The following is a 25,707-nucleotide window of genomic DNA, read 5'->3' on the forward strand; positions in this document are numbered from 1 at the left end:
GGCCCAGGTTCTGATTTGGCCACTTGTTAGCTGTGTGAGCGAACTGACCTCTGTATCTCTGGCTTTAGAGAGAACATTAGAGCGGCAGTGGGATTAAGCCATGTATGGAGAATGCCTGCCAATGAGGCCATCTTCCCAGCCCACCCCAAACCTCCCTGTCTATTCTGTAGGATCATTAGCAAGTCAGGGTGTCAGTCTCCCATGAGAATGTCTTTATGGACAAAAAGAGTCCCCCTCCCCCCATGCAGTGATTTCAGACCCGGTGATGCTCTCAGTTGAGCATGTTTGGAGACAGGAGGGCATTTCCTACAGACTGTTTCAGGCTTTGAGATCATGGGATTCCCTCATGCTCAGAGAAGAGGGCCCCAAAATTGGCCTGTGACATCCCTCATGCAGCAAGGGAATCATCCATTAGCCCAGGCTCACCCATCGGCAGGGTGCTGTGAGGACAGGCTCTTCGAGGGTGTGGCCAGTGTTGTGGGGCAGGCAGGGTGGGACTTAGGGTACAGGCCGGCGGGGCAGGTGTGGAGGGAGCCATTTACCCACTTGGCAGCCTGGGTTGGCTCAGCCCTCTGGCATCTGTCTTCATGACTTAATTAGACCCGTGTGAAAGCAGCATTTATCGAGTGCCAGCCATGTGCCAGGCCCCAAGCTGTGCTTTCATTAGGCATGTCTCTCATTCTCTAGCAACCTTGCTGGGCAGTTATCAGCCTCTATATTTTACTAATAAGCTCAGAGAGGGCATGAGCCTTGCTGAGGGTCACACAGCTACAAGTGGGAGAAGAGAAAAGACGAGATGGAAACACTGGACAATCTGGCTCCCATGTCCCCCCCAACCCTACAATTAATCACTGAACCATAGAGAGACAAAATGTTTGGGGGTTTCAAGAAGGGAGAGAGCAGCCTAGAGGAGGTGACATTTGAGTTGCTCCTCGTAGGGTGTGAAATAGACGTTGTGGCTCAGGGGTTTCTTGTAGTACTGCGTTAAAACCAAGGATTAGGCTGTCCCTGCTTCCTGATCCTACCTCATGTCTAATTGCTGGCTACTCCCCCTCCAGGCAGGCAGAGATCTGGCAGCTCTGGGGGAAGCTGCGGCAGGAGGAGCCCCAGCAGGCTGGCAACCTGGAGGGCTTTCTGGCCAAGATGAACAGCCGCCTGCAGGAGGTGCGGGCCGACAAGGAGGTTCTGGAGCTGACATTGAGGAAGTGAGTAGGTGCCAGGGGCCTTGCCTCCCACTGCGAGAAGGCCAGGGGGTCTTTATTTTTAATTTTTTAAAAATATTTATTTATTTATGCATACAAGAACTGGGGTACAGGCCAGAGGTGCGAGTGGTGAGAATATTCACCAGAGACAGAGTGGGGAACAGAACAGGTGGATCTACTGAAATATACTGCTGAGGGGAGCAGCGGGTGAGACAGGAGAGGTCTGCTGCACCATGTGGGTTGCTCCCTGGCTGGCTGGGGATTGAATTTGTGCTGCAAAGGCTGCGGATAGCTTCACTGTGCTGTGCTTAACCCCTTGCACCATCAGGGAGGCCAGGGGTCTTTACACCAGGTGTAAAGAAAAGGATCTTCTTTACATTTTCCTTGAATCTGAATTGAATTCCCCAGGTTCCAGAAGAGCAGAGGCCAGGGCCTCACAGCAGCCTGGAAACTGGAGAGTCAGGGCTCTGGGAGGCCGGTAGGGAGGATGGTGTTGGGCCTGTAGTGGGAGTGGGAATGGCAAGTGTACTTTGGTGCAGGGCCACTGCAGTGGTCAACTCTAGGGGTGCCACTCATGTAGATTACAACACAAGTGGTGACCCTGGGGTTGGTGTGGGTAGAGCCCTATTGGGGTGTCTGAGTTATGGGATGAGGGGATGAATGGGGACTACGTGACAGGTCCAGGGGAACCAATATCTTGTGATAGTTTTCAGAGTCAGTCTAACAGGATCAGGGCAACCAGTGTCAAAGGCACGTGTCTCTGTTAGTGGTGGCTGTTCTTAGATGACACGGATGAGTGACGGCTGGCAAAGTGATGTGAGCAGCAGGGTGACTCCATATCAAAGCCTAGACAACACCTGCCAGAGACAGAATCCCAGGGTGCTGATGAGCCGCCTGCCCACCCTCCCTGCTGTGCCCCTTCCAGGCGGGATGCCGACCACCAGCGCGAGGTCCAGCAGCTTTATGAGGAGATGGAGCAGCAGATCAGTCAAGAGAAGCAGCAACTGCAGGCTGAGGTGGGTTCCCCTGCGGCCTGCCCCCAACCACCTGTCCTGGAGGGCGGCTGGCTAAGCAGTGCAGTCCAGGAATGGCCTGTGTGGCGCAGCAGGCACTGGGAGTGGAGCCTCCCACACCCTTGCCCAGTGTTTCTCACAGATATGCGGAGGGGTGGGGATGGCGGGGGGTTGGTGAGCATGGAGTGCTGCTCCTGGGTCCCTGTTGTTTACCCAGGTCTTGCTGTGTGCCCTGGAGTCAGTTCTGCTCTCTCTGCACCTCAGTCTCCTTGTTGCCACAATTAGGCCTGGGGTGCAGGGGCCAGGGGGATTGTCCTGAGGACTATCCTGGTCCCTGCACTCCAGGCCTCCGTGGAGGCGAAGCTTAAGGAGGGCCGGCCCAGCTGGGTCTCAGCTTCTGCAAACAGGCTGAAACGTCTCTGGTCCCCAGAGCCACTCGCGGAGCCTGGCCCTCGACTCCCAGATGCAAGAGGCCCTGGAGGCCAAGGAACGTGAGGTGCAGCAGCTGGCTGAGGGCCAGAGGGAGGTGAGTGACAGCCCTTCCCCAGGAGCCTAATTTCTGAGAATTCACAGACTCTGATACCTGTCTCCTTGCATCCACCTGAAGTGCCCTTTGCACCTGACTAGATAAGTCTATCTGGAGCCATCAGCCTAGCCCTGAGGATTCAGTGGGCTGCTGGGGTCCCCACGTGAGAGTAACTTCCCAGGGGCCTCTCAGGGTGCCTTGGTCCCTTTGAGATGAGGCCAAGCAGTGCACTGAGAGTACCAGAGCATGAGCCAGAAAGTACAGGTTCAAAGCTCTGCTGTTCTAGTTAAGAGCCATGTCAATCTGAGGAAATTGCTTTGCATGTCCTGGCCCCTGTTGCTTTGCATGTCCTGGCCTCCATCTTTAAAATGGGGATGGTCACATCAACTGTACCTTCCAGCCCAATTTTGTCAAATGAGATTGTAAAGAGAAAGCACTTTGAAACAGGAAAGCACCAGGTAAATGAAGAAAATAATTTTAGCTACTGAGTGTCAGAGGACATGAGATACAGAAGAAAAAAAACAAACAAATAAAAGAAAGAACAAGGAGAAATTTTTTTTAAGTGCCAAAAAAGAGATAATAGAACAGGATGATTTGATACACACAAACACAGAGAAATGGTTCCTGCAATCAAACTAATTAATATGCCTATCTCCTCACTTATTTTCCTCTATATCTTACAGAAAACAAAAGATATTTCTTATCTTAAGTCCTTAATTTTTTATAAAAGATTGTCTTCTCAGTACATTATTTCCTTCCTTTATTAATTTCAAAAAATTTTAAGGAAAAAACCCCCACAATGCTCACCTCCATTGTCAGCTGAGGGGACTTGAGCAAGGTTTTAAGCTCCCGAGTCCTGTTTTCCTCATCAGAGAGAATTCCAAGCAGCTGTGATGCTTAGCACTATAACATGTGAAGGCCTGAGGCAGTCACTACTGTCACTGTTTCCGAATCTGAATCCGGCTTAGCTTCCCAGTCAGAACACCCCAGGCCTTGTTGCCTGTAGTCACTTGCAGTTGGCATTGTGACTAAACCTTTGGGTCTGAAACCCTGCCCCACAGTCTCCTCTTCCTCCTCACCTCCAGACCGCTGATCTTAGTAAAATCTCCATCTGTTCTAGCCGGACAACCAGCACCCCTCCAGCGCTAGCCCAGGTTCCCAGCACCTTTCCCTTGTTGCCAGGGCGATCCTGTCACCCAGCTCCACCCACCCCTCTGGGCTGATTTCCCAGGTGTCTCTGCAGCCACTGCTTTGTGGAAATTGAGGCAGGCCCCTTCTACCAAGGGAGGAGACTGGCCTTTCCAAATAGGGCCATTTTGTTTTGCCCTGTTTCCTGTGGATGGGAAGCCTCTTCCCCAGGCTGTTCATCCCTTTACCCAGCAAGATTTGTGGTGTACCTACTCTGTAGCAGGCACTGTTCTCAGTTCTGGTAGACACAAGCCCATGGAGCCTCTGCCCATGGAGCTGCTGTCTGCTCAGGGAGTCCAGGGATAAAATAAGCAATCGCTACCTACAAGGGGTAGGGAACATACTAAGGAGAAAAAAGTAAAGCAGGGCTGGGGAGATGGAATTGTTAGGGGGGAGTTGAAATGTTTCCACTTGGGGGTCAAGAAAGGCTTCTCTCGGGTGATGATATTGGAGTAAAGATCAGAAGGAGTCGAGGGGTGAACCACATGATATCTGAGGGAAGAGCAGTTCAGGCAGAGGGAACAGCCAGTGCAAAGGCCCTGAAGTGGGAATGCCTGAATGGTCAAAGAGTGGCAAGGAGACCTGTGGGCTAGAGCTGACTAAAGAGGGTAGGGGGGTGAAAGGAGGTAGGAGATAAAATGGCGATACTGTAGGGAAATGCTGAAGAGCCCTTGTGAACCACAGAGGCCTTGTGAGGCTTTGCCGTCCACTCCACATGCTCAAGCAGCTCTGCCTCCCACCGAGAGCCACATGTGACTTGCTGTTGGATCAGGAGACCACAGTGGGCTCGGGGCTGAGCAGCTGCTGCAGGGCTTTGAACAAAAGGGAATGTGGCCTCATTTATGTTTTGGACCCCATGGTGCTGGCGGTGTGTGTTTCTCACACAGCTCTCTCTCTCTCCTCCCTACCCCTTCAATTCAAATGTCTCTCCTAGGTGGGAGGTAGTGGAGTTGATTGGGCCGAAGAAGGGTAACCCTCCCCCAACCCTGCGTTTTACTCTGGATCTCCAGGAACATGGAGTCTGCCCCCCACAATAACCTTGAGAGGCTGTTCAAGGCCCTGGAGGGGTCCTCTCATGCTCAGCCCTCTTCTCCCACCATTTCTTCCCTCCTTGCAGCTGGAGGCCCAGCTCCACAGCCTCAGCAGCACAAACCTGGAGGCCAACTCCGAGAATCAGCAGCTTCGAGAGGCTGAGCGGGACCTGGTGGGGCAGCTGGAGGAAGTGCAAGGGCAGTTGCGGGAGACCAGGGGGCACCTGCGTGCCGCCAGGGGACTTGTGTCCTGGGACACGGAAGAGGAACCGAGGCAAGTGACTGCCATTCTTGGGCTGGAGACCAAGGGGGTCCTGGAAGACAGGAAAGGCTGAGTTCTCTGAGGCTTTGGTCAGCACCCAGATCACAGTGTCCCTCCTTAAAATTCATCACAACCCTGCCAGCCTGGGGTTATCATGTCATTTCTCAGATAAGGAAACTGAGGCACAGAGAGGGAGAAGTCATGTCTTTGGGATGTTGTTAAAACATAGAGGCGTGGGATGGGACAGAAAGGGAAGGCTTCCTGGAGGAGTTGAGGCTTCATATAGTTCTTGAAGAATCAGCAGGATTGGATGAGGGGGAGAAGGAGGGAGCACTTGCTGGGTGGGAAGAGTTACCTGAGCAAAGACAGGAAAGAAGGGCCAGCTTCAAGGTATGCAATCAAAGGTAAGGGATGCAGGTGGGATTGGTATGCCCTCTACCTTCTCCTCCCCTGACTTTACCACCCCACATCCTTTCTAGCATCCCCAGAGCAGGTGAGAAGGCTCTGGACCCTCAGACAGTCTCCCCTGAGGAGGCCCCTCTGCCAGGGCTGTTTGGGGACAACGATGATTGGGACCATCTCCTGAGCAGATTCAGCAGCCCCCCACACAGAGGCCTGCAGATCTCCTGGAGCCCACCCCCAACCCCGAGTTCCTACTCAGGCCCTCAAACGCCCCGAGTGGTCAGGCAGATCTCCATCTCAGAGCCACAGTTTTTGTTTAGTCAGGAGCCATCCTCAGATCCAGATGGGGCTCCAGGGAGCCTCCCCAGGGTGCCTTCCAGAGCCAACAGAGGGAAAGGAGTGGACCCAGATGGGCAGGACACCCGCCTAGAACAGCCTGTTGAGCCTCACAGTCTGGAACCTAAGGAGGAATCAGGGTTTGGTACTGAGACCCACTTCCGCTGGGGTCTCCCTGGGGCCCCAAATGAGGAGTCAGGCGGCCTGGTGGCAGCAGCACTCAAAGTGCTTGTTCCTTTGGAGGAGGGGCACCCTCCCCATGTGAACCCAACTGGGCCCAGAGAACATCTCCAGGCCTCAAACCCAGATGACAAGGGCCTTAGCCCTGGGCCTATCCCTGCCAAACCACCCAGACAAAGAGAGGCCCTCTATCAGGACCCACACACTGCTGGCTCTGAGCCAGGGCTGGGGTCCCCAGGAGCCCGAGCTCTCACACCAGGGCTGGCTGAGCCCTCCCAGGGTCCCACAGAGAGATCCAAGCAGCACAAGCCAGGTCCAGATGTGCTGGCGGCCCACCCTGAGGGAATAAGAGAAGCTCATGGCCAGATCCTCAGGCCAGATGGGCTGGCAGCCCTCCCCAGCCAGGGTCTGGAAAAGAAGCCCAGGGCTGAGAGGAAAGGAGTGGATGGGGGAGGGCCGGGTCTCAGTTTAGAGCAGGCAGGAGAGACTTCTGGCCTGAGAACTGGGCATCTAGAACGCCCCCAGCAAGATGCCATGGCTGCTCCTCCCCCATCTGATGCACCACAGACTCAGGCTGAAGCTGAAAGCCCTGCTCCTGGAAAATCTTCACCCCTCAGGAGCCCTCCCCCCAAAAGGGCCCAGCCTGAAGATGGAGCAGGTCCCTTGGCATCCACAGATAACCTCCCCACTGTGGCCAAGCTGAAAGCCCAGCCAAGATCCCCACCTACAACTTCTCACAGAGAAGGAGAACAAGGTTCCCCTCAATCCAGAGAGCAAGGGGCAGAGAACAGGCCTGAAGACCCAGGAACAGACTCTGGAAAGACTGAGCCGACCCCATCCCCAGAAACCCTCACAGCCAGTAAGCCTCCGGCCGACCCTGATTACGTCTTCCACGTCATCTTCCTGGGAGACTCGAATGTGGGCAAAACATCCTTCCTGCACCTGCTGCACCAGAACTCTTTCGCCACTGGTCTGACAGCTACTGTAGGTAAGGGCCCACCTGGGGAGGGCAGCAGGGGAAGGAGGAGAGACCCAGGGGCCAGGCCCACAAGCCTGGGCAGGCCCAGAGCGCTCTATCCCTAAGGAAGCTGCAGGCTCTGCCCTGGCCACGGGCCCTGCAGTAGACATTATTTTATAGGGGCATAATCTTCCTATTTTACTAATCATCTCTAATTACAGGTAATTTGCTTTTTCTGCATTGATCTGATTAGCTTATAATGTGCCACATCAACAAAGCACCCTGTAATTTAGGTGCCAGCACTGTTTGATGGTGAAAACAAGCAAGTCTCCGCCCACGTGGCCTGTGGGCAGGCCACTGCAGGGTCCACGCTGGCTGGATTTGCTCATGACTAGCCCCAGGCCAGTCAGCCATGCTCTGTGGGAAGTCACCTTGGGCAAGTGGAATATTTTGTGCAGAGGGCACTTGTAGTGTGCTAAGCTAGGAACCCAGGTACCTGAGTTCAAGCCCACTCACTAGTGGTTTGAGGATCGTGGAGACAGCACCAGTTCTGACTTCCTACAGTGGTTATAAGGATGAGTCATGTCACGTTCTTAGAATGAAGTGCTCAGTAAATATCAGTTATTTTTATTGCTTATTATTATAAGTAAATATTTGATAGTGTCAACTTCAGTGGCTCCTGCAAATGACATTCCCAAAGCACAGTCTTTTCTCCCTAAAAACATCGGGACAGATGGCACTTGAGCAGTGGAAAGAAGCAGAGAAAAGCAAGCTGGTGGGAATGAAGGTGAGACCCACTTAGGGACTAGGATGGAGTGGTCCTCGTCTTTGTCAGCCAGGGTACATACTGACTGACAGGGGACCAGTGCCAGGCTAGTAGATAAATTCAAATTCTCAAAATGTTCTCTAAGAATCTTCACCTGGGGAGCCAGTTAAAAATGCAGTTTCCCCTTCAGGCAGGGGAAACATATATGCAGGCCTGACCTCATGCTGAGCTGGGTGACAGGGTGTGGAGGCCTCTGTTATTACCAAATCTATTAGTTACTGACCACCCACAATGTACCAGGCCTCTTGTTGTTATACCTTATAACAACCCTCCCTATAATTGAGCCTTATTTATTAACAACGAATAGTCTGTATTATTTAATTTGTCAATTAATTATCATGCATCATTTGTTACTGGTTAATGATCATTATTTCATTGCTATTTAAGTCTAAGTCTTATTTCTTCATCATGAGCATTATTATATGTTAGGAAGTTTCCACAAAAGTCAATCAAGGAAAACATAGGTTGTGTAATTGTAAAAAGGTGGAACAAACTTAGAGGCAATGCTATCAGTGTGGAGGCTAGAGATCCAGGGCCATGATCGAAATCCAGCCGTGGTTCCATACCCTGCCAGCTGTCACTTGACTGGCTTAGCTGTCACTGGGGAAGGTTCTGGCCTCGTCCTCAAGCACATTTTCCCACTCACCATCATCATCTGCCCTCTCCTACCCTCTCTTTCAGCAGAGAAGAGATGCAGGTTGCCTGCATTTGGGGGGTAGGGCTGGTGGAGGACCAGAGCTCAGACACTTGAGTTCTGTATGAATCTGCATTTTTGTGAGGCCTTTCCATATTCATTCCCATTTCACAGTTGGAGAAAACAGATCATCGAAGACCTGATTAAGTTTCTTGCCCTTTCTCAGTCCCAAGTTCATCCCCAGGGCCACTTACCTTCCAGGCACATTCCTCCACACCACAAGTTTTACCTTCTTTGGGGTCCTCCCTCTTCTGAGGCTGCTCATGTTAATTTGCTAATTGGGGAAGGTTTGGTAAAGAGGAAGGAGGACACATATTCCTAACAGTGTAGGAATAAGTTGTAACACTTTTGGGGGAAGAGTGTGGGAACACGTGGGGGATGGGAGAGAAGTAGAAAGTGAAAGCAATGAGGAGTTATTAACAGCATAGACTAATTGTTCAATAGATTCCACCTGCTGAGTATGTAAGCTGAGACTGGATCTAACACAGGGGATTGGATTAAATAACTTAAGTGGTTCCTGCAGACCCTGGGTTTCCTAAGACCTTCAGGAGAGAGAAGTGGGTGCTACAAACTTCTGCTTCACCATTTTGCTGAGGACAGACCTCCTGGGGCTGTGGCTTCTTTGGCTCCCTGAGGGGAGCATGGAATTGCCTCAGGGTTCAGTCACCACTAGGGGGCAGCAGCAGACATTTATGGGGGGGTCACCAAAGGAGACCCGTGAGAAAGGTCTACCAGCTCAGGGCTAATGTGAGGAGACACCCCTTTCCTGAGCCAACCTGGACCCTGAAGCCTCAGAAATCCATTAGGAAAGGGGATAGGGATGAAGGCAGAGAAGCCCCTCTCCATCATCCACCCATCTGGTTTCCTTGGAAAGAAGGGGTTGGCAGGAAGGTGCACCCCAAAGATTTCAAACCTCCCTGGGACTTCACCATTATTTCCTTATTTCCTGGAACAGAAAGGGTCTGGAACCATGACCACAGGGACGGATGGGTCTGGGGTTCAGGAAGATGAGAATTAATAAAGATAATGAAAATGACCACCTCTCAAACACCTCCTAGGGATGAGGCTGAATCTTGGATCTAAGTGATTTAATCTTCCCAACCACCCTGCAGTGTAGTTTTTTTTTTTTTTTTTTTTTTTTGTGGGACTCTCGCCGGTGCACGGGGATCGAACTGGCGCTGCAGAGGCTGCGGGCAGCCTCGCAAACCAGCGCTCAACCGCTGCGCCACCAGGGGAGGCCCTGCAGTGTGGATCTTTTACAATGGCTGCCTTGCTGATGAGGAGGGAAGCTCAGAGAGGTGAAGTGACTTGCCCAAGGTCACACACAGCACAGAGGGTGGTCGGCTCATAGTCCAATTGAACATCCTTGAAGCCAACACTCCTCCCGCCTCCAGGGCTGCCTGTCTGCCCTGCTGTCTGGTTAAAGGGGGAAGATGTGTGCATCTTTTTATTGGGGAATAAAAAAGGGAATACTGCAGACATACAATAATGCAACCAATTTTCTTGAGTGGCCTGAGGAATAAACATTGCTGTGCATTGAGAAGACAGATATGTTCGCAGAGGTAAAAGCTATGTATGGTGCTTGCGTTGGCTTCCACCATGGGCCTGTGTGGGGGCAGTAGGGGCAGTAAATCTATGGATCTGGTGGCCAGGGAAGGTTGCTTAGAGGATGTGGGCCCTGGAGTGTGGATGGGAGTGGAGCAGAGGGGAGCCCTTCTGTAGAAGGCTCTCATCCCACCGTGGCTGGTTGTAGATGTATGGGCAGGCCTTGACTACAAGGTAACATGAAGTGGGACTAACACCCCCCTCCCCACCGTGTGTCCTAGGAGTGGATTTTCGAGTCAAAACTTTGCTGGTGGACAACAAGTGCTTTGCACTGCAGCTCTGGGACACAGCTGGCCAGGAGAGGTAACGGCGCTGTCTTCATTAGTGGCCTTGGGGTCTAGGGCTGAGTCTAAGGTCTACGTAGAGGGGTGGAGGCAGCCCTGACCCCAAAAAGCCCAACACGGGCAAAAGGCAACCGAGTGCAAAAGAGGTCTCCCCTAAGGATTCAGGGACTTGGTCAAGTACAAGTGGGGGAAGATGGGGCAGCAGGCCCAGGTCCCCTCAGACTGGCAGGGTGTCTGGTTAGGACATCCAGTGCAACCCTGGGGACAGCACCCAATCAGTGTCCTGAAAATGCTGTCTTCATTTTGCAGCTAGGCAGTGTGATCAACACAAAGACACACCTTGACAGCAGTTTCGCTTCTAGAAATTCATTCTACTGATAAACTCACATATGACTATAAAAACAAAGAGCCTTAGACTGTACATAGCAACATTGTTTATCTTGTGAAATAGTGGAAACAACCTTAATAGTGAAACAGTTAAATAAATTAGAATAGATTAAAGATCAATATAAATAGAATAAATTCACATAATAGAATACAAAAATTCACACACACACACACACACAGATAGACTACAGATATTCTTTATGTACCAATAAGAAAATAGCTCCAAGATATTTCATTAACTGGAAAAAACGAAGTACAGAATACTGAATATTGAAGAGTATAGGGTATTTGCATTGTATTTGTGTTAAACGGGGAAGTTTATGTATGTGTATGTGTGTCTATGTGTGTGCATATATACATTTTTGTATACACATAAAATTCATCTGGGAAAATATTTAAGAAACTGGAAACCAGGCCTCTCTGGTGGCACAGGGGTTAAAGTCTCAGCACTATCAAGCTATCAGCAGCCACTGTGGCATGAGTTTGATCCCTGGCCAGGGAGCTACCCATGTGGTGCAGCAGACCTCTCCTGTCTTGCCTGCTGCCCCCCTCAGCAGTGTATTTCAGTAGATCTGCGTGTTCTGCTCCCCACTCTGTCTCTGGTGAATCCTCTCACCCTCTGCACCTCTGACCTATGCCCCAGTTATTACATGCATAAATAAATAAATCTTAAAAAAAAAAAAAAAGAAACTAGAAACCATGGTGGCTTCTGGGGAGAACTGGGAGGCTGCAGGATGGATGGCGAGAGTGTCACTGGATACCCTTTGCCATCTCGAAATTGAACCACAAGGCCTGTGAAATTTCTTTTTTTTTTTCCTCATTTTATTTTATTTATTATTTTTTTAATAATAAATTTTATTTTTATATTCCCCATACAATTGCAACCCCCCCATTCTGACCCCAATCCCTCCCCTCCCGCCCCCCATACCCCTAAAAGTGTCTCTGGTTCATTTTTTTTGTTGATTTTGATTTTCACTTTCTTATAGTTATTCATTTTCCTGGTCCCTTATTTAAGTTTTCTAGATTCCTGCTATGAGTGAGACCATCCGATATTTTTCTTTTTCTTTTTGGCTTATTTCACTGAGCATGATCCCTTCCAGCGCCATCCATGTTGCTGCAAACGGCATGTGTTTATCTTTTTTGAATGCTGAGTAATATTCCATTATGTATATGTACCACATCTTCTTGATCCAGTCATCTACTTTTGGGCATTTGGGTTGTTTCCAAAGCTTAGCTATTGTAAACAGTGCTGCTATAAACATAGGGGTGCAGGTGCTCTTTGGAATGGATGTTTCTGGACCTACTAAACATAGAGCTTCCATATGATCCAGCAATTCCACTCCTAGGTATTTACCCAAAGGACACAGAAACATCAAGGCCTGTGAAATTTCAACAATAACTGTACTGTAAGGAGAGCATGAGCAAACACATAGTTTCTTTGTAATTAGAATCAGGAAAGGTTAATCCTCCCATTTTGCAGATGGAATGACTGAGACCTGGAGAGGTTAGGGCCTGGGGTCAGGCCCCCAGGCATGGTTTCATGTAGACTCTCTGGGTAGGTATCACAGTGTGACCCGGCAGCTGTTCCATAAGGCTGATGGCGTGGTGCTCATGTACGACGTCACCTCCCAGGAGAGCTTTGCCCATGTGCGCTATTGGCTGGACTGCCTGCAGGTGAGCAGATGGCTGCTGGGGTGGCCCTGGTCTGGGGAGTCGATAGGGAGCATGTACCCTATCTGTTCCCCCCTTTCTGCCAGGATTACAAGTGACAAAACAGACAAAAAGGCAACATGATCCACAGAAGGCATTGGCTGGACAGACTGGTAGCATATTTTACAAAGAAACCACAGCCACACTGTACGGCCTCCAAAACAAACTACTTCCTTTATCCCATAAACTTCTTTCCTACATACAGCTGCTCTGTGATGTCTCCTTAACACCTGGGGCTAATGCAACTCCGGTACCATCTTAGGTGATCATTCCTCTGCCCACACATCTCTGGTTCTTTCCTTCATATACTTAATACCACTATACTGAAATTTTGTGGTCTGTACTAGTACAACAGAGGGATGTGAAGTAAGATATATAGTCTTCTCTCTAGACGTTTCTAGTGTAGTTGAAGAGAGGCAAAAGAAGCAGGATGAGGTAGTGGACAAGGGGACTGGCCTCAGGGGTCTGACAGGACCAAGATTTGAACCCAAACTACTCTGCTTCACCTCTGTGACCTTGGACAAGTGGTTTAGCCTCTCTGAACTTTGATTTCCCAATTTCTCATGTAGAGGAATTGTGAGAATTAACTGGTATAATTGCTCCCACCCAGAATCCAGTTTATATAGTAAGCACATAATAAATAGAAGCTATTATTATTATTATCAGGACCCAAGTCAATGGTGTGATCAAGCACAGGGCTTTCAGCACAGGCAAGAAGACATTGAGATGGGCAGGCAGGAGCAATCCAGGAAGGCTTCCTGGGGGTGGTACTTTTCAGGTTGGCTTGGAAAGTGGGTAGCATGTTTGCAGACAGAGACGGGAGCAGGCTCACTATGGAGGGAAAAATGTCAAGGTGGGAAGGGGGAGGCGTGAGTGTGGTGAGGTGGGCTTTCTGGCAGGCAGGACCAAATCCATCAAAGGCTTGGCACACAGCAGGTGCTTTACATGTGTGGTTGTATTCTGTACACAGGATGCAGGGTCTGAAGGGGTGGTCATCCTCCTCCTGGGAAACAAGACAGACTGTGAAGAGGCACGGCAGGTGCCCACTAAAGCAGGACAGCAACTGGCGCAGGTGAGTCCCTGGGCACCGGCCCCTCCCCTAGCCCTGACTGCATAGACACTCTCTGGAAGGGTATGAATGAGTCGCTCCCTGATCTGGCCAAAGGCCAGATCACGTGACCAGCAGCCTGGTCACCTCTGCCTCCCACCACATCAGCCTCAGACCCAAACATGAGGCTGTAATGGTGGGCAAGACGTTGAACCTCACTGCTAAATTAGCAAATTCAGGACACACAATGTCCTGACCTCTATTTAAAAAAATCTCCAGAGTGAAAAGGTCTGAAAAGCTTCATTTAAAATTACCAGTCAAATCTTACTTTTATCTCTGGTCTCTAATTAACATAACATTCCTTCTGATTTAGTCTATCTCAAAAGACTCAAATTCTTCCCCAGGAAAGATTGCATCAAAAGCTCCACCACTGTCTCTGGATAGCATTTTATTGGTGAACACAATCTGACCACATTCCAGAAAGTTTGGAGAGTAATAAAGGAGGAAAAAAAAGAATCACTCCTCCCCCTACCTCTGACTCAACCCTTCTGACCATCTACATACTGTGTTTCCTTCCTGTTTCTCCTCTCATTTCTCACAATCATGAGGTCATCATGAGGCTTCTGATTGGTTGGAATTCTTCCCACTTCAAAGTAGCAGCTCAGGGCCTCCCTGGTGGCCTAGGGGTTTAGTGTCAGAGCTTTCACCCCTAGGACCTGGGTTGGATCCCCATCCAGGGAGTTGGCGCAGCAGGCCTCTTCTGTCTCGCCAGCTGCTCCCCTCAGCAGTATATTTCAGTGGATCTGCCTGTTCTGCTCCCCACTCTGTCTCTGGTGCATCCTCTCCCACACCTCTGGCCTGTACCCCAATTCTTATATGCATAAATAAATAAAACTTTAAAATCGATCAATCAATCGATCAGAAACAGCTTAAGGGAATAACATAAAGGAGATATATATATATATATATATTATCATGTATAATCAAACCTGTTTAGATGAGGATGTTCTTGATGATATTATTTATAAGAACAAAATCTGGAAGAAGTTTGTGGCTAAAATGTAGAGATTCACACAAGAGGCTAGCATCTGCCATTAAGAATCCTGTCCTGGAAAATGCCTGAAGGGTGTGGTGGAAATGCTAACAATATAACAGAAGTTAGAAAGCAGTTGCAAATGTCGGTTAGGTTAATGTATGAGACTGCTGATAATCACCCCAGGCAGCTTTTTCCTATGGTTCAACCCAACAGTATAATGGCATGTAATCATTCCTCCCCCCAATAAAAGAGTCAATGTAAAACAGAAAGAAAATCCAGATCCAACACTAATAGGAGTGATTTCTATTTTGTAGTAACACTTTCTAATGCTATATTTCCTCCAAAGAAATATTTTTTGGAAAAAAAAGAATGATTTAAAAATTACCACAAGGACTTTATCAGGTTGGAACACAGGTTCCTCACAGTCACTCTTAAGGCTGTGGAATGTTCTTAGGGTGGAGGGGTAGAGGGCCCAGCTGGGGACTACAGGTCACCCTGACACAGGGCAGCTTCACCCTTGGGCATGGCGGGGGGTATACTGAGCTGGCCTCATGGCCAGAGCTTTGATGGGCTGCTGCCTGACCTCTTTATAGTCTACCACAATGCTCCATAGCTCTGCCTGTTTGTCTGTCTGCAGGAGCTGGGTGTCTCCTTTGCAGAGTGCAGTGCTGCCCTGGGTCACAACATCCTGGAGCCCATGATGAACCTGGCCCGGTGAGTGCCTCGCGACCCCTCCCCACCCAGAATCCCCAGGCAAACTTCAGCCACTCAGTGTGGGAAGGGGACGGATGGGAGGGAAGGCCTGTTCTGAGGAAGCGCCTATGGAACAACAGGGCTCCTCAGCCTGGGGAGCTGAGAGCACTGTGCAGAGTCGTCTGGCTCCAGTTCTACCAGTCTCGAAGGCTGCATTACCTTCCGAAAGTCACATGGAGGCATCCGGGGCACTCTGCTTCTTCTAACCTTCTAGTGACTTCCACCAGATGTAGAATAACATTGAAATGTTATTTCATATCTCCATTGTCATCTCCCCAGTACACTCATACACACACACACACACACACACACACACACACACACACACAGACTCACTAAGCCACTCGAGAGCCCTCCCTGACTACTTTCCCTCCCAAGGCTATTCTAGATCAGTCCTCTGTCCTTAGAAGTCCTGCTCCACAAGTTGCAATTTCACGTGCCTTTGTCTGTTTTCTGGTTGCTGTCCACCCGTTACTTGGCTGCAGCTCCAGGACAGCTGGGCTATGTCTCTTTTGTTTAGCCTCTCCCCCTGCACCTGGGCCTAGCATATACTAGGTGCACAATAAATAAAAATATTATTAAGGGCAGGTATCAAAACAGATGAGCCCCTTTTCTTTCTTTTTTTTTTTTTTTGTGGGACCCTCGCCGATGGCCAGGGACCAAACCGGCGCTGCAGAGGCTATGGGCAGCCTCGCAACCCAGCGCTCAACCGCTGCACCACCAGGGGAGACCCTAAGCCCCTTTTCTGTCTGAGCAGCTAGACTGAGCTTGCTAAACAGCAAATCTGGTCACACTATGATGTCCTCTGGCAGAAAACTGCTCCAAGCTTTCGCTGTGCTTTAGCATAAAGCCAAAGTTCCAGCAAGTCTCTTTCAGGCCCACAGAGACCAGGACCCCTGCGACCTCTGAGACTTATTTCCTGGTCATTCAGTTCTTAGGCTCTGTGATTTAGTACAGTGACTGGCACATACATACTTTGTGAATGAGTGAGTGAGTGAATGAATGAATGAATGGGTTTCTTTTACTTTCCCAACACTCTCTCCTGACACTGAACCTTTGCCCTCTGCTGGCCATGCACTGCCCTTTTTGTTAGCAGACACTGTCCGCTGCTGATCAGCCCCAACACTGCTTCCTTCCTCCTCCAATCCCCCCAGGACCTGGTCTGAGCTCCTCCTTCCCCAGTCCTGGGTCCTGATCACCCCTTCTCTTCTCTGTCTTCTCACTACTCAGGAAAGGGTCATCCTGGCTTTTTTGTCGCCATCACAGAGCCTTACATTGTGCCTGGCAAACAGCAGGCTGGCAAAAATGCCAGAAAAGTGACAGTAGGCCAAGATCAAGACAGCAGAGCAGGTGGGAGAGAGGAAGTTCACAGGGTGCAGTCTTTCAGCCCCTGAGCTGCATCCTCGGGCCCCTCCCTACTATCCCAGGGGGTGAGAAAGGAACTGATGTCTCTGGGTGTCATCACACAGGTCACTCCAGAGGCAAGAAGACCACCTGAAGGGCTCGCTGGTGGAGGTGGACCCCGAGAGGCCTCCGAAGAGAGCTGGCTGCTGCTCCTGACCGCCCAGCTTGGTTGGTGTAGGCGCCCCCTCACCCCCACCCCACTCCCCAACCAGGGCTTCCTGTTCCTCAGCTCCTATCCTGGACACAGCAGTGACGGAAAAGTCCAACTCAGTTCAGGGAGCTCCTCCTCAAGTCAGTGCTCAGATCCACCACTGGGCAGGGGCTGTTAGCCCTGCCCTGGGCACTAGGAAGCAGCAGCGCTGAGTATATTAGGCTGGAGAGAAGGTTGCAGGGAGGGCAGAGGGTTAAAACTCTTAAAAGAAAGGAAATGTCTAGAAAGAGCATTAGGAAAATACACAGTATTGGTCAAATATCTATGGGTAAAATTATGGGGTGAACATATATGGGGGTATTATTTCCCTTTTTATACATATTTGTATTTTCAGATCTTCTCTAATGACTGGTATTCCTTAAATAATCATAAATAAAAATGTTAAAAGGAGGGAAAAAATCTTTTCAAAGAGGTGGTTTTGGAGCTGATTACTAATTGATAGATCCTGTCAATTACCAAGTACCCAGTTGTTTTTTATCTTAACATTTTATTTATTACTACATAGAAGAACTGGGGTATAGTCCAGAGGTGCAGAGGGTGAGAGAATTCACCAGAGACAGAGTGGGGAGCAGAACAGGTAGCTCCACTGAAGTACACTGCTGAGGGGAGCAGTGGGCGAGTCAGGAGAGGTCTGCTGCGCCATGTGGGTAGCTCCCTGCTGGGGATCGAACTCGTGCTGCAGTGGCTGTCCGATAGCTTCATAGTGCTGAGACTTAACCCTTTGTGCCAATAGGAAGGCCCACCAGGTACCCGATTTTTATTTTTTTTTTTTTAAAGTGACAGTCTTTTTTTTATTTATTTATTTGTTTGTTTTGTTTATACAAGCACTGGGTACAGTCAGAAGCGCGGGAGGGTGAGAGAATCCACCAGAGCCAGAGCGGGGAGCAGAACAGGCAGAAGGACCGAAGTACACTGCTGAGGGGAGCAGCGGGCGGCAGGAGAGGTCTGCGCGCCATGTGGGACCCTCCTCCGGTGGCCGGGAAGCAGCCGGGGATCGAACTGGCGCCGCAGAGGCCGCGGGCAGCTTCGCAACCCAGCGCTCAACCGCTGCGCCACCGGGGAGGCCCGGTACCCGATTTTTAAAAGGAGTCCTGTGCCCATCAAAGCAAGGTGAACCTCATCTCACTATTTGAAAGCCTCCGAGGGGGTTCGATTCCTGGGCAAGAGCAATACTCTGACAGTCCCTGAGACGCTCCGCTCCTCCCTGTCTTGGGGACTCTCAACTCTGCTCCTTTTGCCTCAGATCTGCCTCTAAGGGTCATATTCAGAAAAACTGCCTCCTGCCCCAAATGCCAGGTCCCCTGGGGAGCCCTTTGGCCTGAAATGTCCCTTGCTGGCTACATTCCAGATGTAGCAGCTGGGTGGTGGCTGGTGGGGCCTGGGTGTGGCCAGGAAACTGGGCTCAGAATCACCCAAGGACTCCTCTATGGAAACCTTGTGGGAGTTGCCAGAATTGCCCAAGTTCATATAACCTGGGGCTGGGGTTTTCAGTGCCCTGGGGGACCTGTTCTGAGCGTCTGAGAGAGAAGAGTCCTCTTAGCGCGGGCCTGTCTCGCCATCCGCATTTGCCACAGTCTGTCTCATCTGGCTGCTAACCACAACAACGCTCATCACGCTCATCACGTACTGCGATCCAGGGGGGCAGGACGTTGAGTTGAGGGCTTTGTAATCCTTCCAATTCTGGTGAATTCCTCTGCTGAATCAGAGGAAGCCCCAGTTTCATAGACAAACAAAGACAGCTCGAGAGACAGGTACAGAGCAAGAGAATGAAGGAGAAAGCCCGGCAGGAGATGGAGGGCTTGCTTACTTAGTCCATCTGTCTCAGCTCCTGACCCTTTCCTGCTGCTCTGTTCTAAGGGGGTGTTTCTGCAGCGGTGAGCTCTCGTCACTAGGAGCACATAAGCAGACTTTAGGTGACACTTGGCAAAAGGTGAAGTGAAGATTCAAGCAACAGAAGCACTGAAATGGGCATCAGATGCCCTTAGTGGACTCATTCAACCTGGAGACTTACTCTTTCTTACCTCCAGTGTCTCCTTTCCAGACCCTGTCAGCCCACAAGCCTCCCCCTGCTCTGAGAAGTTTCTGGGCTGTGGTATGGGAGAAAGGGAGAGACAAAGCAAGGTGGGCTGGAGTGAGTGATGCCAGCCCTGGGAGAGGGTGAGGCAGGACCCGCTGTTGTTAACGACTCTCTCTCTCTCTGGGGTCCAGAGGCCTAGCAGGCACCAACACCTCTGCCCTGTGGGCCAGTGAGCTAATGAGGCAGGTAGGCAGGGTGTGATTCCTGGGGGAGCCAATAGAGCAGATACAGACCCTGTCCTTTGGGGGATCCAGTCCAGAAGTAGCCCCTAGACCTGCCCCTCCTTACTTAGTCCTGATCCAGCCTTGGGCAGCTAGCTCAGATTCCCTGGAGGTGGGTGCTGGACGGGACCACACACCTCCCGGCTTCTCTGGCTGGATCTAGCTTTGGTGGAGAAGCTGTAGAGGGGCTGCCAGCTTTTCCTGGTGTCAAAGATCTCCAAGTCATCAGTGAAGGTCCAGGAAGCTCGGACCAGCACAGGTAAGTGAAAACAGCAGCAGGGGATACTCAAGGTAGACTTCATAGTGAACCTCCAGGCAAGTGTTGAGCTGTTGCGTGGGATTAAGAAAAGGTGGTGGGAGGACCTCCCTGGTGGCGCAAGGGGTTAAGACGCAACCTATGAAGCTGTCTGTAGCCACTGCAGCACAAGTTCGATCCCCTGCCAGGGAGCAACCCACATGGCACAGCAGACCTCTCCTGACTTGCCCGCTGCTCCCCTCAGCAGTGTATTTCAGTCAGTCTGCCTGCTCTGTTCCCCACTCTGTCTCTGGTGAATCCTCTCACCCCCACACCTCTGGCCTGTACCCCAGTGCTTGTATGCATAAATAAATCTTTAAAAGAAAAAGAAAGAAAAGGTGGTAGGATTGGGCTGATGAAGCTCAGGGTGTGGAGTGAGAAGGCAAAAGGGTGGGGGGAGTGGTTGGGTTGTTAGGGAAGAGGACTATCCTGGAACCAAGGGTGGGCAGTGGCAAAACAACACCTAGAGCAGCTACTGTGTGCCAGACACTGTTCTGAGCTCTCACTTGTGTTACCTCATTTAAGCCTCACATCAACCTGCTGAGGCGGGGCTTGTTCTCCCCATTTTACAGGGGAGGAAAGGGAGGGCTGGAGGGCTAGATCACGTGTCTACCATCACACAGCTTGTAAGTGGTGCAGTGGGGTTTGCAACCAGGCACCAGCCCCACAAGTTTAATTATGAAGTTAGGGAGCTTCGTACAGGAAGGCATGGAAGCGTAGCAGGAGCAGAGGCCAGGCTCCTTGGCTCCAAGCCGCCTCCTCCCCTCGCCCTTTTCTAGCGTCCTCTCCAGCCATGTCCCTTGTCACTGGCAGACAGGCAGAAGAAGTGAAAAAGCAGTGACAAATGCTGAGAGAGGGGCTTGATTACCCATCCTCTAGGGCAGTGAGGATGCTGGACCTGGGACCTCAGTTCCTCCTTCCCCTCCAGTCCCGGGAACGAGACTGAGTCCAGGGAAGAATGTGGGTGGCAGAATCCGCAGACACCACTCGGGGCTCTTCTCAGTTGTCCTCAAGCAAGTGGCTGCCGTGGGGCTCAGAGAATAAGCACAATCCCCAGGCAGGAGGAGCTCAGGAACCCCTCAAGTCCTGGCTCTGAATCAGCTAATGTCCTTGCAGCCCTCACCCCAGGGTAGGAGAAAAGGGGATGGGAAGTAGCATCAGGCCCCAGTGGACTGTCTTATTTGCTGCTGGATCCCTAAGACCTAGCTCAGGGTAAACACTCAGGAAATATTTATTGAGTCACAGGACAAGCTCTCCCCACTAGAGCTGGGGGGTCCTGGCCTGGTCTGTGGGGTGACAGATAGTGATTATCTGCCTCTGGGCTGACTCTGGGATATGCAGATCCCACCTCTCTAGCATGTGGGGGTGAGGTGGAAGATCTGACAGCCAGGGTGCACGCTTCCCCTAGCCTGCCAGGTCACGGTACAACACAACCATGCAAGGCTGCGGTTCCCAGGACGGTCTGCCCCAGCGTCATCTGGGGTCTTGCATGAATCGGTGGAACAATTAAATCATATCTGGGGGAGGGGGAGGCAGGCATTAGTGTCTTTCAACCTCCTCAGGTGCTCCCAACTCACAGATAGGGTGGGAACCTCTGGTTGGGACTTTACACCTTTTCAACATCTCTTTATACCTACTTGAACCTCAAATTAAAATTTGCTGGCTTCATAGGCAGGGCAAGGTTTTATAAAAATAAGCATGTGACAATATGTGTGTGTATACATATATGTATATATTTTTGATATTAATTTATTAGATTCAATTTGTACTACCTGCAGAAATTTTAGAATTAAAGAAGTTAAAAAGAAAATAAAAACCACCTGACATCACTCATAAGTGACAATTACTTGCGACATGTTTATTTTTTTTAATTTGTTTTTCTTTATACAATAGCTGGAGTACAGGCCAGAGGCACGGGAGGGTGAGAGGATTCACCAGAGACAGAGTGGGGAGCAGAACAGGCAGACGGACCAAAAGCACTGCTGAGGGGAGCAGCAGACACGACAGGAAAGTGGGAACTGAACCCACGCTGCAGAGGCTGCGGACAGCTTCACAGCGCTGCGCTCAACCCGCTGCGCCACCGGGGAGGCCCGGCATGTTTTATATCCTTTATTTTCTTGCTTCCATACAGTCGAGGAAATCCAGGTTGAGAAACATTAAGTAACTTTCCCGAGGTCAAGAAGCTATCAAGTAGCAGAGTCCGGATTTGAAGCCAGGACAGTGGTGGTGCCCATCCCATCAGGTTGCCATGAGGTCAGAGGGGCTGACGCATCGTGAGGGCACCCACTGGACATAAGGTCTGTGAAAGGAGGGGCTCAACAGAGAAAGAAGGAGGTGGCCCTCGGGCTGTTTTCTACGCTGCCCTTAGGTGTCTGCAGCCAGAGAATGGAGCCTGGGCCGGAGCCCAATGCCACCTTCCCTGCCGGGCTCACGGCCACAGCCGAGCGACACCTCCGACTCGTCTTTGCGGGGCTGTGTGGCCTCATCCTGCTGGTGGGGCTGCTGGCCAATGTGCTGATGCTGCTGGTGGTGGGCCGGGGCCCGGGCACCCCCCGCCCGCTGCTCGCCCTCACCAACAGCCTCATGGTGAACATCACGCTGTCTGACCTGGTCTTCCTGGCCTGTGTGGTGCCTGTGCTGCTGCTGAGCTTCCTGCAGCCGGCCTGGTGGCTGGGCCCTGTCATCTGCACCACCAGCCAGGCCGCCAACAACGCCACCATGTTCTGCACTTTCTACAGCATGGTGGCCACGGCTCTTCTGCGCCATGTCGCCGTGGCCCGGCCGCAATTGGCCCTCCCGGCCAGCCTGGGCGCCCGCCTGCTGCTCTGTGGGGCCATGTGGGTCCTGGGCTTCACTGCCTCACTGCCCAACTGGCTGTTCCAGCGAGTGGAGGGAGAGGTCGCTGGGGCGCAGGCTTGCCTTTTGCTCCTGAACCCTGTTCAGACTTACTGCTACTTCACTCTGCTGGGTGCCCTGGCCTTCCTGCCTTGCGTGCTGGGGCTGGGCTGCTCTTTCAGCCACGTGGGCTGGCTCCTGTGGACACAGCCCCGAGGCCCCATAGGGGAGAGCCCCCAGGAGCACCAGGAGAACACCGGGCTCATCCTGATTGTGTTAGTGGTCTTCGTGCTGATGTGGGGGCCGTGCTCCGTGCTGGGCTACATGGCAGCTATGGGGGATCTGCCCGACACGCCGGTGACTTTCGTGGCATCCAGCCTCTGCACCATCATGGCCTACTCCAACTGTGCTGTCAGCCCCATCCTCTGCTTCTACCTCTCCCGCCCCTTTCGGGCAGGCCTCCGGGATCTCTTCTGCAGGCCGAGGGTAGCCAGGCACCCCAGGGACATGGGAGGAGCTGCTAGGGTAACTGGGCATGTCCAGTCTGGCCACGACAGGGCCCCAGGAGGCCTATGGGGCATGGCAGGGGTTTGAGAAAATAGCTGATGGGAGGAGGGCTGATAAATAAGAGAAATGGACAGACGCTGAGTGATAGTACAGCCGTCCCCTCCATTTTACCTGTGTGGTGCCTGAGTTGAGCGGACAGGTGGCCCAGCAGACACAACACAGCCACCAGAGAGCAACTAGGTTATTCTTCCCATCCCACCCTGCGCTCAGATAGCCACAGACTCTAGTGCTCTCTAGTTACATGATTTTGGACAAGTTCCTTAACCGCTTATGCTCAGTTTTCTCATGTGAAAAATGGGGGAATGACAGTACCTATTTCACAGGGTTTTGATGAAGATAAACTTACTGTTATGAAGATAAATCTGCTTACCACATGTAACATGCCTAGAAGAGAGCTTTGTGCTTAGAAAAGGCCCATGAGTGGCCATCATTACTAGCGTTATCAGCATCATCTCATTTTTTTTTCCCACTCAGGGGCTTTTGAGGTGAGTATCCTAGAGGGTGGCAGAGGAACTTTTAAAGGCAAAGAAGTGGGCAGAGGGATGATCTGGAGGCTTATAGTCTGAGCTCCTTAATGCTGAAGGTCTGGGGATTAAATGCGAGGTGGAGAGGAGGGGCCACCACAGCCTAGGTGGAGGGTTCTTAGCCCAGGAGAGCCTTTCAGCTGCTTTTCCCTTCTCCACCTGCCCTTCCTCTCTCTGTCACTCACACCCCTCAGTCCAGCAAGAGAACATAAATAAAATCAGCCATGGAATGATGAGTCTGTGTACTTCTGAACACCTGCTTTTCTTCTGTGTTTCTCTGCCCAGCAGAGAAACTTCTCGTCCTCTTTTGAGGCCCCTTTCTTCTCTCCAGATCCAACATAAGGTGTCCGTCTCCTCCAAGAAGCTCCCAAACTCTACCATCTCTTCTCCTGGAAGCAGACCTCAGGCCTCAGACTGCTTCTCTTGAAATCCCCAAGGCAGTACTTCCTGCTTAGTAACAAAGTTACGGCTATAGGGCCTCCCTGGTGGCGTACGGGTTGAACGCTGGGTTGCGAAGCTGCCCGCAGCCTCTGCAGCGCCGGTTCAATCCCCGGCTGCTCCCCGGTCACCGGAGGAGGGTCCCACATGGCACGCAGACCTCTCCTGCCGCCCGCTGCTCCCCTCAGCAGTGTACTTCGGTCCTTCTGCCTGCTCTGCTCCCCGCTCTGGCTCTGGTGAATTCTCTCACCCTCCCGCGCTTCTGACTATACCCAGTGCTTGTATAAATAAATAAATAAATCTTAAAAAAAAAAAAAAAAAGTTACGGCTATAAGCACTGCACTGGCCCACACATACAGGGAAGTCTCTGTTCAAAGTTTGGGAAACAGGCGCCTCCTTGGTGGCATAAGGGGTTAAGTGCAGCACTATGAAGCTATCCGCAGCCTCTGCAGCACCCATTCAATCTCCAGCCAGCCAGGGAGCAACCCACAGGGCCCAGCAGACCTCTCCTGTCTCACCCGCTGCTCCCCTCAGCAGTGTGTTTCAGTCAGTCTGCCTGTTCTGTTCCCTTCTGTCTCTGGTGGATCCTCTCTCCCCACACACCTCTGGCCATTACACTCCAGTTTTTGTATGCATAAATAAATAAATCTTTGAAAAAAAAAAAAAAAAAGAAACAGGCCTCCCTGGTGGTGCAAGGGGTTAAGCACCACACTATGAAGCAATCCTCAGCCTCTGCAGCACTTCGATTCCCAGCCGGCCAGGGAGATACCCACATGGCGCAGCAGACCTCTCCTGTCTCGCCTGCTGCTCCCCTCAGCAGTGTATTTCAGTCAGTCTGCCTGTTCTTTTCCCCACTCTGTCTCTGGTGAATCCTCTCACCCCCCACATCTCTGGCCTGTACCCCAGCTCTTGTATGCATAAATAAATAAATTGTTAAAAAAATAAAAAAAAACAGGGCCTCCCCTATGGCGCAGCGGTTGAGCGCTGGGTTGCGAAGCTGCCTGCAGCCTCTGCAGCGCTGGTTCAATCCCCAGCCTCCGGGCGAGGGTCCCACATGGTCGCAGACCTCTCCTGCCGCCCACTGTTCCCCTCAGCAGTGTACTTCGTCACTCTGCCTGTTCTACTCTCTGCTCTGACTGTGGTGAATTCTCTCACCCTCCTGTGCCTCTGACTGTACCCCATGCTTGTATAAATAAATAAATAAATCTTAAAAAAATATATTGTTAAAAAAAACAAAGTTTGGGAAACTTAATTGAATCAAGTCAGACTGCTCTCTGCTGCAGGACTTATCAGCCTCACACACCATAACTGTCATTGGGACCTTCTGAGAGGGACTCAGAGCAGGCAGCTTCCCCAAATCTATGCTGGGGAACCAGTGTTCTATGGAACACATTTGAGAAAGAACCCAGGAAAGCAGCTACAGTGGGAACACAGTCCAAGATGCTCTGGGGTAAAAGAGCTGAGCCTTGATTTCCCCTGCCAAGCAGGCATCTCCTCCCGATGCTTTCCCATAGCCAAGGTGAGGCAAAACAGGGCCGCTGGTCATGGGAACTTGCCTCCTCCCAAGCCGTGACTCCACCCCATCTCCACTCAAACGAGTTGGAATGCAAGCCAGAGGGGCATCTAATTATAGGGACAGCCATGAATCAGCTCTAACTTACTATAAAATCATAAAAAGTAAACAAATCCCAAAC

General features: G+C 51.1%; 2 protein-coding genes across 2 annotated transcripts in view; both read left to right on the top strand.

Annotated features, from left to right (window-relative positions):
* RAB44 (RAB44, member RAS oncogene family) overlaps nt 1-20,595 on the top strand; it is a 45,776-nt gene extending 25,181 nt beyond the window's left edge. Inside the window, exons 4-14 of the mRNA XM_054698149.1 lie at nt 1,059-1,205; nt 2,128-2,218; nt 2,646-2,741; nt 5,047-5,234; nt 5,702-7,128; nt 10,445-10,526; nt 12,454-12,568; nt 13,575-13,676; nt 15,326-15,402; nt 19,265-19,319; nt 20,578-20,595. Of these exons, the coding sequence (XP_054554124.1) occupies nt 1,059-1,205; nt 2,128-2,218; nt 2,646-2,741; nt 5,047-5,234; nt 5,702-7,128; nt 10,445-10,526; nt 12,454-12,568; nt 13,575-13,676; nt 15,326-15,402; nt 19,265-19,319; nt 20,578-20,595 (2,398 nt within the window). The remainder of the gene's footprint in view (nt 1-1,058; nt 1,206-2,127; nt 2,219-2,645; nt 2,742-5,046; nt 5,235-5,701; nt 7,129-10,444; nt 10,527-12,453; nt 12,569-13,574; nt 13,677-15,325; nt 15,403-19,264; nt 19,320-20,577) is intronic.
* A 1,439-nt stretch (nt 20,596-22,034) lies between these two features.
* Nucleotides 22,035-23,078, top strand: LOC119251407 (galanin receptor type 1-like). The gene has a single exon (XM_037518706.1). The coding sequence runs from the start codon at nt 22,035-22,037 to the stop codon at nt 23,076-23,078; it is 1,044 nt and encodes a 347-aa protein (XP_037374603.1).
* The last annotated feature ends 2,629 nt before the right edge of the window (nt 23,079-25,707 follow it).

Source organism: Talpa occidentalis, unplaced genomic scaffold (genome assembly GCF_014898055.3).
Source record: "Talpa occidentalis isolate TD23 unplaced genomic scaffold, MPIMG_talOcc4v2.1 talOcc4.2, whole genome shotgun sequence".
In the NCBI taxonomy this organism is placed as follows: Eukaryota; Metazoa; Chordata; class Mammalia; order Eulipotyphla; family Talpidae; genus Talpa; species Talpa occidentalis.